The sequence below is a fragment of the Salvia miltiorrhiza genome, chromosome 3 (assembly GCF_028751815.1).
Source record: "Salvia miltiorrhiza cultivar Shanhuang (shh) chromosome 3, IMPLAD_Smil_shh, whole genome shotgun sequence".
Taxonomy (NCBI): Eukaryota; Viridiplantae; Streptophyta; class Magnoliopsida; order Lamiales; family Lamiaceae; genus Salvia; species Salvia miltiorrhiza.
The window spans coordinates 47,103,960-47,120,812 of NC_080389.1; the positions used below are offsets into that span (position 1 = coordinate 47,103,960).

At 34.3% G+C, this 16,853-nt stretch overlaps 2 protein-coding genes and 1 long non-coding RNA gene across 3 annotated transcripts; 2 read left to right on the forward strand and 1 right to left on the reverse strand.

The window, feature by feature from the left end:
• Positions 1-5,404: 5,404 nt before the first annotated feature.
• On the forward strand, positions 5,405-7,970 carry LOC131018895 (uncharacterized). Its single transcript, XM_057947588.1, has 7 exons — positions 5,405-5,438; positions 5,529-5,567; positions 5,649-5,711; positions 6,271-6,330; positions 6,441-7,201; positions 7,287-7,859; positions 7,908-7,970. The coding sequence occupies exons 1-7, from the start codon at positions 5,405-5,407 to the stop codon at positions 7,968-7,970; spliced, it is 1,593 nt and encodes a 530-aa protein (XP_057803571.1).
• A 374-nt stretch (positions 7,971-8,344) lies between these two features.
• LOC131016170 (uncharacterized) lies at positions 8,345-9,065 on the forward strand. The gene is made up of 4 exons (XR_009098874.1): positions 8,345-8,428; positions 8,510-8,626; positions 8,707-8,775; positions 8,869-9,065. It is a non-coding gene; the product is annotated as an uncharacterized LOC131016170 (long non-coding RNA).
• A 2,808-nt stretch (positions 9,066-11,873) lies between these two features.
• On the reverse strand, positions 11,874-15,030 carry LOC131018899 (protein FAR1-RELATED SEQUENCE 5-like). Its single transcript, XM_057947589.1, has 3 exons — positions 14,568-15,030; positions 13,559-14,351; positions 11,874-13,269 (listed from the first exon to the last, which is right to left on the reverse strand). The coding sequence occupies exons 1-3, from the start codon at positions 14,590-14,592 to the stop codon at positions 11,874-11,876; spliced, it is 2,214 nt and encodes a 737-aa protein (XP_057803572.1). The 5' UTR covers positions 14,593-15,030.
• Between the last annotated feature and the right edge of the window lie 1,823 nt (positions 15,031-16,853).

Genomic DNA, 16,853 nt, shown 5'->3' on the forward strand with positions numbered 1-16,853 from the left:
ATGGAATATTTTCATTGGAAATAATTGGCGTAACGCAATATCTATAAAAACAAGTTATAGGATAGTTCGAAAAAATAGAAATCAAAACCACATGCAAGGGAGACATGGGCACATGCCAATAATAGTTTCCTTTAGCATCCCCACTTTTCACTTCTTTCTCTTAGCTAATAATTGCTCACAACTCACATGTCTTCACCTCTCCCGCCGTGAGAGAGAAAGAGACCCTTCACTATTTACCAACTAGTTATCTCGTTTTATAAGTCGGGTTTAAATGCAATATGGGATTCATTATTAACAAAGGATCCCCTCGAAATATCTTCCTAAAAAAGTGGATTCGAGTTTTTTTCTTGAAAAATTGTGTATTTAGTGAATTGAGAGATGGTATCATAAATTAGAAAAAGTAATAAATAGTTAATAAGACTGTACAATGATGAGTTTATTAGTGGCCGTGTGTGTAAATACGTGCAATTAAAAAAGTTATAATTAGTGAAATTATTTTGAAAAATAAATCAAAAAGATATTTTCTGGCCAAACAAAAAATTAAAAAGATGTTCTGGGAACGAAGAGAATAATGAAATTTAAAGAAGAATGACACACGCGCGCACACAGGTATTGCCTATAGGGATGGATTTCGATAGAAATAATCCTTATTATAAGAATTATGAACCATCATGCATAAATTTTGATTAAATAGATGGCTATAGTTAGTTTTCCCGTGTAATAATGCTTATTATGTGAGATTAATTTTGCTGTATATATTAGAATAATGCGTATCTTTTAATAATAGTTATTTTATATAATATAATTATAGAAAGATTAATACTATAAATTGATTTTTAGTCACGGCGTTTGAATTTAAACCACCTTTTATGAACATAAGTATATATACACATACTTTCCCCGTATACATGCACATACTTATATAGATGGGATATAATGAAAATTTGTTTTCACTATGTTAACGATGAGCCAATATAAACATCTTTTTTTAATTTAAGATTGTCATAAAAAATATCATATTATAAAAAATAATAATGTGATGAAAAATTATTATTCTACAAATAAAGAATTGCGATTTTTTAAGTTATTATACGAAGAAAAGCTCTATATATGTAATTGTATTATTGCACGAAAAAAATATACTAATATTAATCAACGGCTTTAATAAGGAACAAAAGTTTCCGTCTTTTGTTAAGTGTATTATTAATTAAAAAAAAAATCGTTCGATGTAGTATTATTTAAATTATACATTTGTAGCTAGTGATTTTCATCAATGTAGATGTGTTCCAACGGTGACCAGGTGCATGCACGGCTAATATGTAGGTTACTATAGTAACAAATAATGGGGACATTAATTTCCCAAGCAACTTCTCAACCCTCATTTATTTCCTACTAGTCCTATTATTTTTTCCTCACTAGTGTATTACCCATCGAAATTCGACGGGTACATATTTCTTGTAATTTATATATTTTATGTTATTCTTATGATAATTATATAAAATAATTTTTTATGTAAATTATTTATATAATTAATTAAATTAAATTAAATTAATAATACATTTTAAATTATATTAATCTCAACAACTTTTAGTAATTAAATTATTAATTTTATTGAGATCATAAAAATACCCATTAGTTTTCATATGAAATTTTATAAAAAGTTGACGCGTAAGGAAAAAAAAAAAGAGTAGAAATACATATAAATTTGACATAGATTGATTTTGTTGCATGTAGGATTGGTTTGTTGCATTTGTTGTTACACGATTTATTAATTTTGTTCAATTTTTTTTATTTTGCCTTTTGACCATAATTTTATATGGAGTTTGAAAAATCATAATTGAATTGTGAGTATCATATAATTCCGAACTTCTAAAAGTATAACTAATTATGAAAATAATCTCGCCCGATATTTAAAAGACCATAACTGATTTATCGAACATCGTATCATTTGGAGTTTTAAGACCAATCAAGTTGTGGGCATCATCTCGTCGCAAACTTGACAGATCACCTCTAACTTCTGAGCATCATCTTGTCTGAAACTTGAAAGATAATCATCTCGTCTAAAACTTGAAAGAGCATCATCTCGTCTAGAGTTTTGAGCATCATCTCATCTAGAGTTTGAGAGAGCATCATCAAATATGAAATTATATTCAACCATGACTCCAATTGTCAACTATCTAACAAACATAACTCTAACAATTTAGATATTTTATTTATATATGTAATTTTATTAATTCAAACTCTAGAGAGAAAGGAAAGAGAAGAGTTCTTAAAGCAGTAAAAGAGAGAGCGTGTGCTTTATTTCATCGTCGTAGGTATTTATAGGCATTACAGTCGGGGTAAAGTAGTAAATTCGTTTGGTCATCTATTCCACATGCTCGCCATTAAACTAATTAAGGCTATTATTAGATTATAACTTGTCAGGTCGTTGTCCCCTAATTACAGAGCTGGATTATGTCCTTATCATCCCGCTCTGTCTAGTATCTCTGGATTTCCTTCCTTGGGGCAGACTTCTACTCTTTGGCTCCGCTCTGCTAAGTAGCTCCGCCTTCTGGCGTGTGGCTCCGCACTCTGGCTCCAATAGCTTAGCTCTGACTCTGGATCTGGCAATTTGGCTCTGGCTCTGACTCTAACGACTTAGCTCTGACTCTGGATCTGGCGACTTGGCTCTGGCTCTGACTTTAATGACTTAGCTTTGGCAGCTATGCTATGGAAACTTGGCTCTGGCCCTCTGCTCTGGTTAGCTCTGGCTATGGCAGCTCTGCTCTGGAAGCTTTGCTCTGGCAGCTCTGCTCCGGAAGCTCTGCTCTGGCATCCCTGCTCTGGTTAGCTCTGGCTCTGGCATCTCTGCTCTGGCTAGCTCTGGCTCTGGCATCTCTACTCTGGCAGCTCTGCTCTGGCAACTTGACTCTGGCCCTCTGCTCTGGAAGCTCTGCTCTGGTTAGCTTTGGCTCTGGAAGCTCTGCTCTGGCAACTCTGCTCTGGCAGCTCTGTTCTGGAAGCTTTGCTCTGCCAACTTTGCTCTGGTAAGCTCTGCTCTGGTTAGCTCTGCTCTGGACTTTTCTCTCTGCCTATTTCTCACAGCTTCTCTGCTCCCTGCTGCTCATCTTTGGTATTCCACTTTGGTATTCCAAGCAAAGCCACGTGTCCTGATCTTGGGACCTTGCATATTTCACCCCTCATCATAGTTGATAAATCATATTGCTTCCATGCAACAATCACAACACGCTTGATAGCAGATGCCAAAATTCTTTCCAAAATTTGTTCTTTCTAAAATAATAATCATTCTATATTTAAAATAGTGAAACACGTTATTAAATTAGGAAACTAATTTAATACTTACCATAAGTGTGTAGGAAGGATCACGGCAGATCAGGAAATGGAGGTATCAAAACAGAGAAGTCGTCGGTGGGGTGGGGGTCGACAGCACGGTGGACGAACTCCAGGGCTCAGCGGTGACTCGGCGGCGAACGAACCGCAAGCTCAGCGGCAACTATTTCGCTGGAGTCTAGAAGAAGGAACGACAACGGGTTATAGGAAAAAGAAATCTTAAGGCTCTTGTATTAATTGCTTCGAATGGAGAATTCTCATGGGTTTAAGAAGTGGAAACAAAATCGAACTAATTAAGGAATGGAAGAGGGAGTCAGAGATGAGGCGGAGCAACGCCGCCTGAATTTAAAGGGAGAAGAGGCAGGCAGTTTAAGGGGGGAATTAGGGCTCGATTTGAGTGTGCAATCGACTTTAGAGAGAGAAAGTGATTGAGAGAAGAGAGAGACAGTGAAGGGGGAGACGACGCCGACCGGATTCAGGGACGGCGGCGATGAGGTGAGGAAGAGGGAGGCGTGACTTTTGTTTTAAAAGTGAGAATGAGAATATATAGATTGGATTCTCAAATGCCCCGTTGGAGATTGAGATTGAAAAGAAAAAATTTAAGGCTTAATCGTATTATAGAATAGATATTATTATTATTATTATTATTATTATTATTATTATTATTATTATTATTATTATTATTATTATTATTATTATTATTATTATTATTATTATAGAATTTAAGCTCCAGATAGTGATGTTAAAAAAACTTGACGCATAAAAGTTCATTTTTTGTATTTTAAGGTCTAGATGAGATGATACTCAAAAGTCTGATGTTCAAACGTTAGTTGTCGTCTTCCGAAATTTAGATTATGATATGATCCTACAAGGTTCAGACGAGATGATGCTCAAATGAAATAAAATTTTCAATATCGATACATTTTTCAAAATATTATTAAATAAAAATCTACATAAAAAGAATATTTATTATTCTAATAAAAGGTTAACATTTAATTAAGGAATATGATTCAAACTAATATAATTTCAACTATATTATCTTAAATTAAATAAATTTAAAAATAATTTATATAATAAGTTAAAATAGTTTCTCATCGAATTTCGACGGGTTGCGCACTAGTATAATTGAAATTCGGGGATGAATCCATATTCCATACCTCTTAATATATCGTAGTAAATTAATCGTAAAATGTATATATATATATATATATATATATATATATATAGGGGAGGGATCCACAAGGAATCCACTTAGTATAGAGAATAAGGAATTAATCTTAACCATTGAATCTGAACAGATTAATGGTCAAGATTGAAGGTAATTAATTATTAATCTCCCCTTTTTTTTCTTCTGAATAACCGAAACAGCAATAAAAAAATCGTGTAGGGGTAGAGTAGTCAATTTCTATATTTGGTGAACTGTCATTCCAAAAATTACCGCTAGTAAAAATTGAAATTACTCCCCCTCAACCCACGTCTTCCGCACAACCACTCGGCGCTTCAGAAAACCCTACACCAGGCGGCGATTCAACTCTAATTGCAGCGTCGAATTTGGCCACTTTTCCGGCGACAATACAACGTAAGTTTTATAGTTTATTTTATATGGTTTGGCCGGCGAAAGACCGATTGACTTACTTCTGCCATTCTTTTGCAAAAAAAAAAACTTCACTCCAATCGGAAACCCTGCACCAGAATCCTTTCCTGAAGAAAGATAGGCGATTCATATACGATTAAAAAACGTCTATTTGAATTTGGCCGGCGAAAATTTCAGGGTAACTTTTTAGGGTTTTGTTTTTCTGGTGTTTTGAAAGGGATCTGAATAGCGTATATATTGCGTAGAAAATCATAAAAAAAGGAACGGTATTCAGTTTTCTTATAGCTGAGAAATATTTTATATCAATGATTAATCGTTTCATAAAATAGACATAGAATGAAAATTGACTTTCCAGGATTCTTATATGTGTAGATGGTCCCCCCCCAAGGAATTTCATATTATATTTATTTGGTTTGTGGGGTATAGAGTTTCATCTAATAAAGTATATTTGACCTTTACAAATTCGTGTTTTTAGGGACAATGACTGGGAAGGGGAAGAAGGTAGTACGTTCAGGTAAGATTTCATATTATATTTCATTGGTTTGTGGGGTATAGAGTTTAATCTAATAAATTATATTTGACCTTTACAAATTCGTGTTTTTAGGGACAATGACTGGGAAGGGGAAAAAGGTAGTACGGTCAGGTAAGATTCATAAAAACGATACCTTCTGAATCATTTATGTTTTTTTTTCATCTCCTTAGAATTCTTGTGTTTAAATTGCAGATGATAGCGAGCCATCATCACCACCAGTTTCTGCAAGTAAGAGGAGGAAAGTATATGAAGCAGGTATGTTGATAGTATATTCAATTAGATAGTATATTCAATTAGAATGTTGATACTATTCGATTAAACTTTAAGTATAATCGATTTCATTTGTAGATTATTCATTTAAAAATTGTGAATGGTGAAGTGTGTTTTTTATATTTGTATAAATATTATATTTGCATATACTTTATGTTTATGCAGTTACTTTTGAAGTTTATTCACATACTCTGTTTTCTGTTGTATTATTATAATGCAATTAAGTAGAGTATATATTCGGTTGTTTTAATGTATTATTCGATTTCATTTGTAGATTATTCATTTAAAGATTGTGAAAGTATATTTAGTGTGTTGTGAATGGTAAAGTGTGGTTTTTATATTGGTATAAATATTATATTTGCATATACTTTATGTTTATGCAGTTACTTTTGAAGTTTATTCAGATACTCTGGATACTGTTGCATTATTATAATGCAGTTAAGTAGAGTATATATTCGGTTGTTTTAATGTATTATTCGTGTAATACTATAGTATATTTAGTTTAGAATGATGCTTATTCATTAACTTGTATTGCGAAATGAAGGTGGGAGCTCATCCACGGTTGATGCCAATCTTAAGGCGAAAAAGGAGGCTTTCAAAAAAGGTAAATATTCTTTTATTTATGCCTGTAACAAATAACAAAAGAAGAACATTCTAAGGGAAACTTGAATGTTCTGCTATGTTTTTTCATTCATTTTTTTTATTCTTGGCCAGCAAAAAGGATAATAACCACAGAGGAACAAGCCGAGGGGGTTAAGCTAAAAAGAAGGAGGAGATTCAACCAACAAAAGGACGCAACTTGTAAGCGTCGAGGTGCACTAAAGATTAATCAAGAAGAGGAGCCTGTGAAGTTCCCCTCGCTATATACCCGAACAACACCATCGTCCTTTTATGATGCACTGCAACAGCTGAATGATGACCAGAAGAAAGCGGTTCATGACATTGGGTTTGGCAGTATATTAAGTTTGCAGGTTAAGAAGTTGCCATGTAGACTAGCCTATTGGATTCTGGAAAAATTTGATGAGAGGAGGTGTGAACTAGAGCTCGACGGAGGTAGCAGAGTTAAGATCACGGAGGACGATGTTTATAGGGTGTATGGATTTCCAAAGGGGACTGAGACAATACCGATTTTCAGTCGAGCAACAAATAATGCTTTGTGTGAACAGTGGGCTGCATTTTTTGGATTTGCGTCATGTGAGAAGATTAAGATTGGCTTGGTTTTGAGAGAAATGTTGGATTGTACGACAGGTGGGACATGGTTCAAGCACCATTTTATGATAGCAATGGCACATACGCTGATACACAGTTGTACAAGTGGCACGGTTCATCCGTACATCCTAAGATGTTTGGAGAATGTAGGGACTCTGAAGAGATGGAATTGGGCGGAGTATGTTCTACAAACCCTTATTGATAATAAAATATCATGGGTGGGTGATGAAGATAAGGTGTTTGCTGGGCCAACTCTATTCCTTGTGGTACTCCTCGAAATTTTTACATTCACATATATTTATGATTAAATATTTGTGTAAATTAATCTCTTAACCATTGTTATTTTTACAGCTATTCTACGTTGATAGATGCCAGATGCATCGAAGAAAAGTGAAAAGGGAGTTCCCTATTTTAGTGAACTGGAGTAGCGCAGACTTGAGAAAGCGTCAAGCCACTGAAGAAAATATCAAAAAGTTTGGAAGTGGTTCATGGATTGATCCAATTGATCTTCCAGCTGAATATTCAACTGCAGGGGAGAATGTACAGAAAAATGACAATGCCGAAGAAAATGATGAACGCCTTGGATCAAGGGTGATGAAAAAGGCAGTGTTCATACGTGAACACCTGGAGGATTTAGAGGATTTGATATACAGTGCATCCCTCGTGGACAGGGAGTCAGCGTACTTTAGACAATGCGTGGATGCAGCATGTTCGATTACAGGATTGAAGGTGGATATGGATGGCCCACGACCATGGCGTCGCCCTCAGGGTATGGCCATTGATGATGATCCATTTTCTTATTCTCCTGAGCTGCATGCGTCGGTTGATGCAGCATTTGATAAGGTACAAAATGAGAAGGTGAGTGAGACGGTATCGACAGAAGGAATACCTACTTTCGACCTTCATCTGGGAACTCGTGACGAGGTAATTGGTTTGGTCCTTTATTCGTTTGGTATGTTTTCCTTTATTCAGAATTTTACTTGCTTTGAAATGTATGTATTGCCCGACTGCGAATTTGTGTGGTTATTCAAGTGAATGTCAGCTTTATTAGGTTAGTAAAATAATGATATTCAATTCGGCAAATCTATATATTTCTATTCGGCAAATTTATATAGTTAACAAATTGATTGTTATATTTATTAGGTTTTTAAAATAATGATATTCAGATAGTTAAAGGATTATTTCTGAATTGTTAGATTTCCTGTTATTCTGGATTTAACGCATGTACATTATAATCAATTAAGGTTCCAATTGAGAAAGAATTCGTCGAACCTGTAGCCAACTCTGAGGAAGCCTTTGCCAACAGCTCTGTAGTGGTATTATTAGTATTTGAATCTAGATTTGTTTAATATATGTGCTATTGCTTCATAATATCGATAACTATTGCTTGTGTGTTTTTAACTCAGATTGAAGCTAGAGTCCAACAGGAACCATCGAAAGAAACTGCCATTGTCGAGGACAATGTAGCACCTGAAAAAGGGAATGGTGAACAGGTATGAGTCTCTATATTATTTTCTGAATATATACAAATATGGTTTATACTATAATAACATGTGGAATGTTTTATATACAAGGGAAAATCTGGTGACAGTATAGAGCAACCATCCAAAGATGCTACTGAACCAGGATCTGTGGATAAGGGGGGTGTGGATGGAGGTCAGAGTAAGGGTGGCTGCACTATCAAAGAAGTGGTATGTTTTAGTGTATTACGTAAAACTCATAGCTTCTAAAAACCATAGAAATATAAATTATATTTATGTGAAAATTGTAGGTTGCTGTTAAGGCGAACGCTGGAACGGCGAAGGATGTTGCCAAAAGTCCACCTCGTAGGTCAACAAGGGTATGGATCCAGTAATAAACTATTAGATTTAAATACACCATACATTCATTTTATTTAAATTTTTCTTATTTGGAATTGTGTTAAAATCTGTAGGTGGGAGGTGCAGCCCGTGGAAAAACTTCAAAAGGCCTTGATGAAAAGCTGGAGGTGCTTAAAAAAACATATGTTAGGAAAAGTAGGAAGAAGTAGTTCAATATGGTTGTAAAATAATTAATATTTTGTGATAAACAGGTTGATGAAACTGAGGTAGTAGATGGCAAGGCAGCACGTTTGCCTCTGGGAAGAATTGACGAAAACGTATGTGAACTTTGTTAATATATATTTCTATTTTGCTATTAAGGGCTATTTTGGGCTATTTTGCTATTATAAACGTATGTGTGAGAATGTGCTTTAATTATTCAGTTCTATTTTTTTCATGTGCTTTAATTAATTTGTTTGTGTGAGAAGATTTCAATGCAAGCTAGGAACATTGGTAAGACACCAATGAAGAGTTTGTTAAGAAAAACGGCCAAATTCAGATCACCCTTCCTACAAAGGGAAATCTCAACGTCAAAGCAATTGACCATAAAGGAGAATGAGCTTGCTGTCTACACATTTTATGCAGTTGACGAAAATATGTACGGTACTTTTTTTATTAATACTTTATGTACCTCTATATTTTAATAGTACTGAACTGAAATGAAATATTTGTAGGCGTGAGCTAATGTTTTCGTCCATCGATGTTGACTTAAGCCGTTATGATATGATGACCCTGAAAAGAGGCAAAGTAGTTGGAACGTGTGTCATCGATGCATGGGCATTAATTTTGAATGGCCAAGAGCAATATCGCTCTCAAACATCACCTACACGATTCTTTGCAACAACAAGCATATATGTGAGTGTACTATTCGATTGTGTGTTAGCAAATTAAATGCAATAAGTTTATAACTATATTCAGATCATAATGAGATATATTCGGATAAATGTCGCATACTATTCAGATAATTAATATACATTTTAAAATTCACAAATTTTAAACTGTTGTTTGTGAAAAGGTTAAATTCAGCTTGGCTACGTACAGCTTATTCGGAAAATATAGTTTATTGGATTGTGAATATTTATGTAATTTATGTAAAGAAAAATTCAATAAATATATATCTATATTCATTTCATAATTGACTTTGTTCGGTAGACTATACCATGTTGTTCAAAAACATTAATAATCCGTTCAGATTAATAACGAATGCTATTCAGAAAAAAACAATATAACTATTAGTTTGTTCAGTTTGATTATGCAGCTTATTCGGCACTAAGAATATTTAATTTTATTTATGTTTATATTATTAGCTTAAATAGGTATTATGTTGTACTAGGTTAATTGTTTGAAGCCAACTGATTGGTCCTACACCGACCAGAAGTCTTCATTATTTCGGACACTAACTGCTGAGATACATGCACATCATGGAGATATGCTTTCTGTCATAGACATGGTAACTTTAATAATTGTGAAAATATATATTTTCAATGTATCATTATTCGTAGTTAAAATATTTTTCCTCTATAGTTTTTCTTCCCTGTGTACGAAGAGGATAAGTACTATGCTTTGTGTTTCGATACACGTCGTCAGCGCCTGTATATACTAGACAACACTATTGACGTAACTGCAGATGAAACTGAAACAAAATATAGGGGTGTATGCCGCGACCTGGTGAGTGGCTTGATCTCCATAGTTATTCTTTAGGTATAAATGTTAACTTTAATGAACATGCTTCTTGTAGCGTAAACTATTGGCCGACTACCTATACTACCACAACGAGGAGCGAAAGGCAATTGCAGTGGCTAACTCGGTTGAGCATGTCGTCAAGATGTCGCGGGCTGATAGTAATTATGCAATCGACACAGGAGTATACCTAATGAGGCATTTAGAGACCTTCATGGGGGATAGTACGAAGGGGTGGACATGCAACTTATCCAATAAACGCCCGCAGCAGTTGGCAAGGTTGCGCGTAAGGTATTGTGCATCGATACTTGCGTGGGAGGGCAACAGCGAGAAGAAAGATATTAGAGACAAAGCATCGTATGCATTTAGAGAGATGTGCAAGAATCCAGGATTCAATGTGAATTCAGTTCTGCTTGGGTGAAACTTCATCAACTGAAAACTATTCCACTTTTTAATTTATAATTTCCAGTTGTTTTTTTGGATAATACAGTATATTGCAGACTCAAATTTGATTTGAATAAATAAAAAATGGTGTTCAAATATTATGTTGTCCTTGTTTGGAATAGTCAAATAATTACAAAATTTGGAATGTTTTAAGTATTAAGTTCTGTATATATATTTTTTTTGTTCATGTATTAACACAATAGTGGCTTAATGCGTCAACATCAACAGAAACATTTGATACTACTGAATAAGCTAAACTAATGTTTCAAACATCGCTCATGTGAATTGCTACTGAATGTTTGAAACATGGAAAAAATGAGCTATAATTAACACATCCAACAAGTGAATAAGCTAAACTAATGATTCAAACAACACTCGTGTGAAATTGAACAAGCTAATTAACATAAATAACATACTTGATCCAACAGTTGAAGAAACTACTTAATTCGTTTATCTGATCCAAACATACAAATTGCTACTGAACGAGTTAAAGTAATTATCGAACAAAGCAAATTTACATTTGAAATTACATCTTAACTTACAAAAAATGACTATGCTTTGTGCTTTGATACACGTCGTCAGCGCCTGAATTTTAGTAAAATCATTTTATAAATTTCATTCTATTCGGTCAGGGTATTCAGATCTACCGAATTAGACTTTGGATAATGTTGTAATTATTTTCGGAGATTCTTCTATTTTGCTAAGTTATTCAGATGTTTCGAATTATAATTCAGATACGTTAATAATGATGTTCAGGTAATGAATAATGGTTTTCCGTTATGTTATTCAGACAATTTAAACGTCACATATAAGATGGTTCTGAACATAATAGTAATTGATCAGGATAACTGTAGTTCTAAAAAAAATAAAGTGGAACAGTATTCTAACAAAATAATTCGTCAATGTCAAATTAATTGAATCAAACTAAAATGTGAAAGGGTAGTAGCTAAAAACTTCATGGCTTAACAACTGCCTTGGTAGGACAATTTCGAGAGTCATGGTGTCCCATGGTATTGCATCTTTTGCAGTTACGCAGAGGCTTCTGAGCTAAAATCATTGCCTTCTCCTTGCCGGATTTCCTGCGGCCACCAGCTCCACTGCCTTTGGTTTTAGCAACAGCAGGAGAAAGCACTGTAGGAACCTCAGGTCGTACAGACCCATAAAACTCTTGAAATGTAGCATCCTTGGAATTTCGCTCTGCATTTTCGTTACGAAGCTTAGCAAACTTGTTATCAACTTCACTTAATGTACCTAGCAACTGCTTCATCAAATCTTGATCCCCCGAAACATGACCAATATATCTGCTAAAAACATGGAATAGATCATGCTTGCCAATTACTTTGGTTGAAGAAGAATTTGGCGTACAATTCATCACTTGCGGTGTGGATAACATAAAAGCTTTACACCACCGATTAGAAATGTATCTGTCCGGAATATTGTCAACTTTCAACCACCGCAACACATAGTACATGTGTCTGCATAAAAGTCCCTTCCTGGTGAACAAGTTGCACTTGCAGGTCAAAGAATCGGTAATTGTATCATGCACAACTGTGAATTCGCCATCAACATTGTCATCGACTACGAATGTGTTACCCTCCATCTTTGCCATCATGCATGCTGAAAACGCAGATACAATCTCCTCCTGTACCTCCTTGAAAATTGAGATGGTATATAATCTAGAGGCATGTTTCTCAATTGGCATCGTTGTAAGCATGGGGAGAACACCAGTCTCATCCTTATAATTTAGCCTCTGACATGTATCTCGTTGGGAATCTAAGGCGCTGTTATAATTCATAAACATCACAACAAGATCAGAAAACTTACTAAGGAAGCGTTTGAAATAACTATTCTCACTCTCAGATAAGGAAGTGGTGCGAAACAGCCCGCTCATAGTGATGTCACGAAAATATGCAGGAATCCATAAAGCACGATCCTCATACATTGAGGAGAACCACCTGTTATCACCCAACTCATATTCAGCTATCAAATTATTCCATTCTTCCTCAAACTCATGAGTGTCAATCGTATCCGACCATATTATCTTATTCAACTTCGACTTGAAATCAGAATCATCCCTCAAATTAAAGGGCAATTTCTCTACGACCTTCATAGTGATGTGCCACATGCAAAACCTATGATGTGTTTCGGGCCAGACAAGAGCAACGGCCTTCTTCAATCCAAGATCTTGATCAGTCATAAACACACGAGGAGCATTCCCAACACACTCAGTAAACTTGCTCAAAACCCACGCATATGAATCCATGTCTTCATGTGATATGATTGCTGCACCAAACGACACACATTTGCCGTGGTTGTCCCTACCAGTAAATGGAGTAAAAATCATTTTGTACCTACAAGAATCATAAAATCCAACATCAGACTTGCCAAACAGACTACAATATCATACCGAATAAAGTAGATTTATATATGAACAACTATGCAAACCGAACTGAATGAGAACAAATAAAAATAACTAATTGATGTTCCGAAAAAATGAACAAATGATATAGCTAATTGACTTTAAAATAACTAATGTATCCATCATAAAACTTAAAAAAATGTTATGACATAACGAATAAGCATATACACGAACTGAATACCATAAAAACATATCCGAATAATAATATAAAAAACTTAAACCTGTTGGTGTTGTATGTTGCATCAAAAGACACAGCCTGTCCAAAATTTTTAAAGTTAATCACAGCTTGTTTATCTGTCCAGATAAGGCGGCGCAGCTGATTTTCCTCGTCAATGTCGTAAAAATATTGAAAACCATCACAAAGCTCCTTCCTATCCTTAAATGTTTCAAGCAACATATGGGCATCCGAACCAGCGACATAGACCTTCAAGTCTCGACCATAGTTCTTGAAATCAATACTAGTACAACCAACCTTGTCATAACCACCAACAATCTCTTTAAAAATGCGAAATGTTTTAGTTGGTCCAATGTTGGCTCTAATACCCGCTTGAATAAGAAACTGGTGCACTTCATCAACTTGCCTATTGCTCGACATAAAATGACGACTGGTTTCAGAAACCATCTTATGGTTATGACCTTCACTAAAGGTTCCAACCCTAAAACGACCATAAGACATGGCCTTAAATATGATACGAGCCTTGCAACCAACCTTGAATGATGTTCTCTTACGTTTCCTATCATCTCTGTTACCCTCGACAAAAATTAACGAATTTGCATTGTTGGGAACACCTTCTCTGTTACAAAGCATAAATCGAGTACTTATGGAGCCATCGTCATCTCTGTTAATGGTTGCTTTACGGGAAATAAAACCACAAACTTTTGCGTAATCCTCATAGAACTTCTCAGCTTGTTGAAGATTACAGAACACCTGCCCCTCAAATGGTTTTTCCGTAGCATCACAGTCAGGGATGAAAAGATCGGCACAACCTTCTACATCAATTGTCGTTGATTCACCTAAAACAATATAAATAAACGTTGACAAAACTAACCACAAACTGAAAAAACATACACTTTAATTAAACTCGAAATCTGACCATGCATGTCTAATAGTATAACTGTAAATCTCATATATATAAATGTTCTCCAACATAAAATGTAAATTATAATGCTATAAAACATGATATCTCCATTCGAAATGTTCAAACGAAAGTAAAAATGGCGGACTCAAACCTGTACTACACGACCCAAACTCCATTCGCAGGTACGTCGGATGAAGACTTCAGATGGATGATGGAGGCGGACAGTATTAGGTTTTGCTAAGTTCGCCGGAATGATGGAAACTACACAACCCAAACACCCCTTTTATAGTTCGCCGGAATGATGGAGACTTCAGATGATGGAGGCGACGATGATAGACATCTTTCTGCAACAAAAAATGCTACAGCTATACCAGAAAGTATTAGGTTTTGATAAGTTTAAGGAAAGAAACGATTTGCCATATTATTGCTAGATATTTACGGTAGGGTTAATTAGATAATGACAAAACTAACCTTTTAGTGATTTATAGCTTGAATATATAATCAGCCGTAGGAATTAAAATCAGCCGTATGATTAAAATTTATGAAGGGCTGGATTTGATTCCTTATTCTCCCTACATTTAGCTTTCTTTTTTGATCCCTTTCCTATATATATATATATATATATATATATATATAGGGAGAGGTTCAAGAAAGAACCATAAATAAAAAAAGAACGGAGAACCATTTTCAGCCATTCGATCATCAAGATCTACGGTGGATGTATCATCTTGTTGGATGAATGCAGATCCTGGGTTCGAATCCTGAAGGGAGCAATTTTTTTTATTTTTTTGAGTGCATTAATTTTAACAGCGAATGCATTAATTTTTACAGTGAATGCATTAGATTTGATGGTTCTCACGTTCTCACATATAATGTAGTTCTCTCTAGAACCACACCCTATATATATATATATATATATATATATATATGCATTCGATTATACAGAATTTGTTAATACATTAATTGTCGATTTGGATATATAGCGACTCATGTTTACTAGTATGTAGGAAGAAAATTCGATTAGAATAGTACAATTAACACTAGCAATTGAATCTCAAAAATTTTAAGAACGTTGAGATGTTTTGTTTAGGATGATTTTTTAATTGATAATATTTTTTTGAAGGCTTATTATAACATCAAAGGTCTAATTGAAGTGGCAAAACATATGTATTAAAAACTTTCATTAAAATAGATTTTGGGCTCAAATTCCATTAGGTGCGAATTGCAATTTTATTTTATTTAGATATTGATCTAATGAATATTCGCTTGGTTATTGCGAGTTCATCTTTACAAGGTTATTGATTATAAATGCCCACCCACAACATCTTAGAACGAACTTGTGAAATAAATACTCCATAAAAGGGTCCAATTTTTCAAAAACCCAAATATATAGGCGTGCCTTCTGAAAAAAGATTAAAAATATTGAGTACCAATGCTACCAAATGATGCTAATTTCCGAAACAAGAATTGATTAATTTGATGGCTTCCAGTCAGAAATTTAAACAACTTAAGTAAAGAGCTTTGCGATTTTTACGGAAAATTTTCGATTTTATCATTTGTAGATTGATTCTTCTTTTGATCAGAAACCAGATTAATTGGTCAATTTTCTTCAATGGTGGAGTAAGTTGGATGTTTTTTAGTATTGACTGTTTAAAATACCATCAATTTATTGGTTGGATCAATATTTCTTGAGTGAAAATTTTACGTGATCTACTAGCAATCAATACCTAAATAAGATAAAAAGACGCACAATTGATCAAGATATTTTTTAAGAGAGTTGATCAAGATCTAAATGAACGATAAAAGAACTGTAATCAGCTCGAAAGAAACCTAAATCATAAATCAATTGCAACTTTTTACTGTTTCAAAACTAGAGGGGATCATAACAAAATAACAGTGATATCTTATAAAAAGAAACACATACATAATTCACATAACCAGGTGCATGCACGGCTAATATGTAGGTTACTATAGTAACAAATAATGGGGACATTAATTTCCCAAGCAATTTCTCAACCCTCATTTATTTCCTACTAGTCCTATTATTTTTTCCTCATGACAAAACCACCCTTCTAGCTTCTACCATTTTTATGGCATTTTCAGTACAAATGCTAAACATATCAATTAATTAATTACGTAAAATTCATATTTTTCAAGTAGTCCACGTTTAAATTCGAACTTATATTTGATGATATATTTGTAAGTTTTTTTCTACAAACCATTGATCTGTATATAGTTTACAATTGTCATAAAAATAAGTATTATTGTAATATATATATATATATATATATATATATATATATATATAGGGTGTGGTTCTAGAGAGAACTACATTATTTGTGAGAACGGGAGAACCATCAAATCTAATGCATTCGCTGTTAAAATTAATGCACTAATTTTTTAAAAAAAAATGCTCCCTTCAGGATTCGAACCCAGG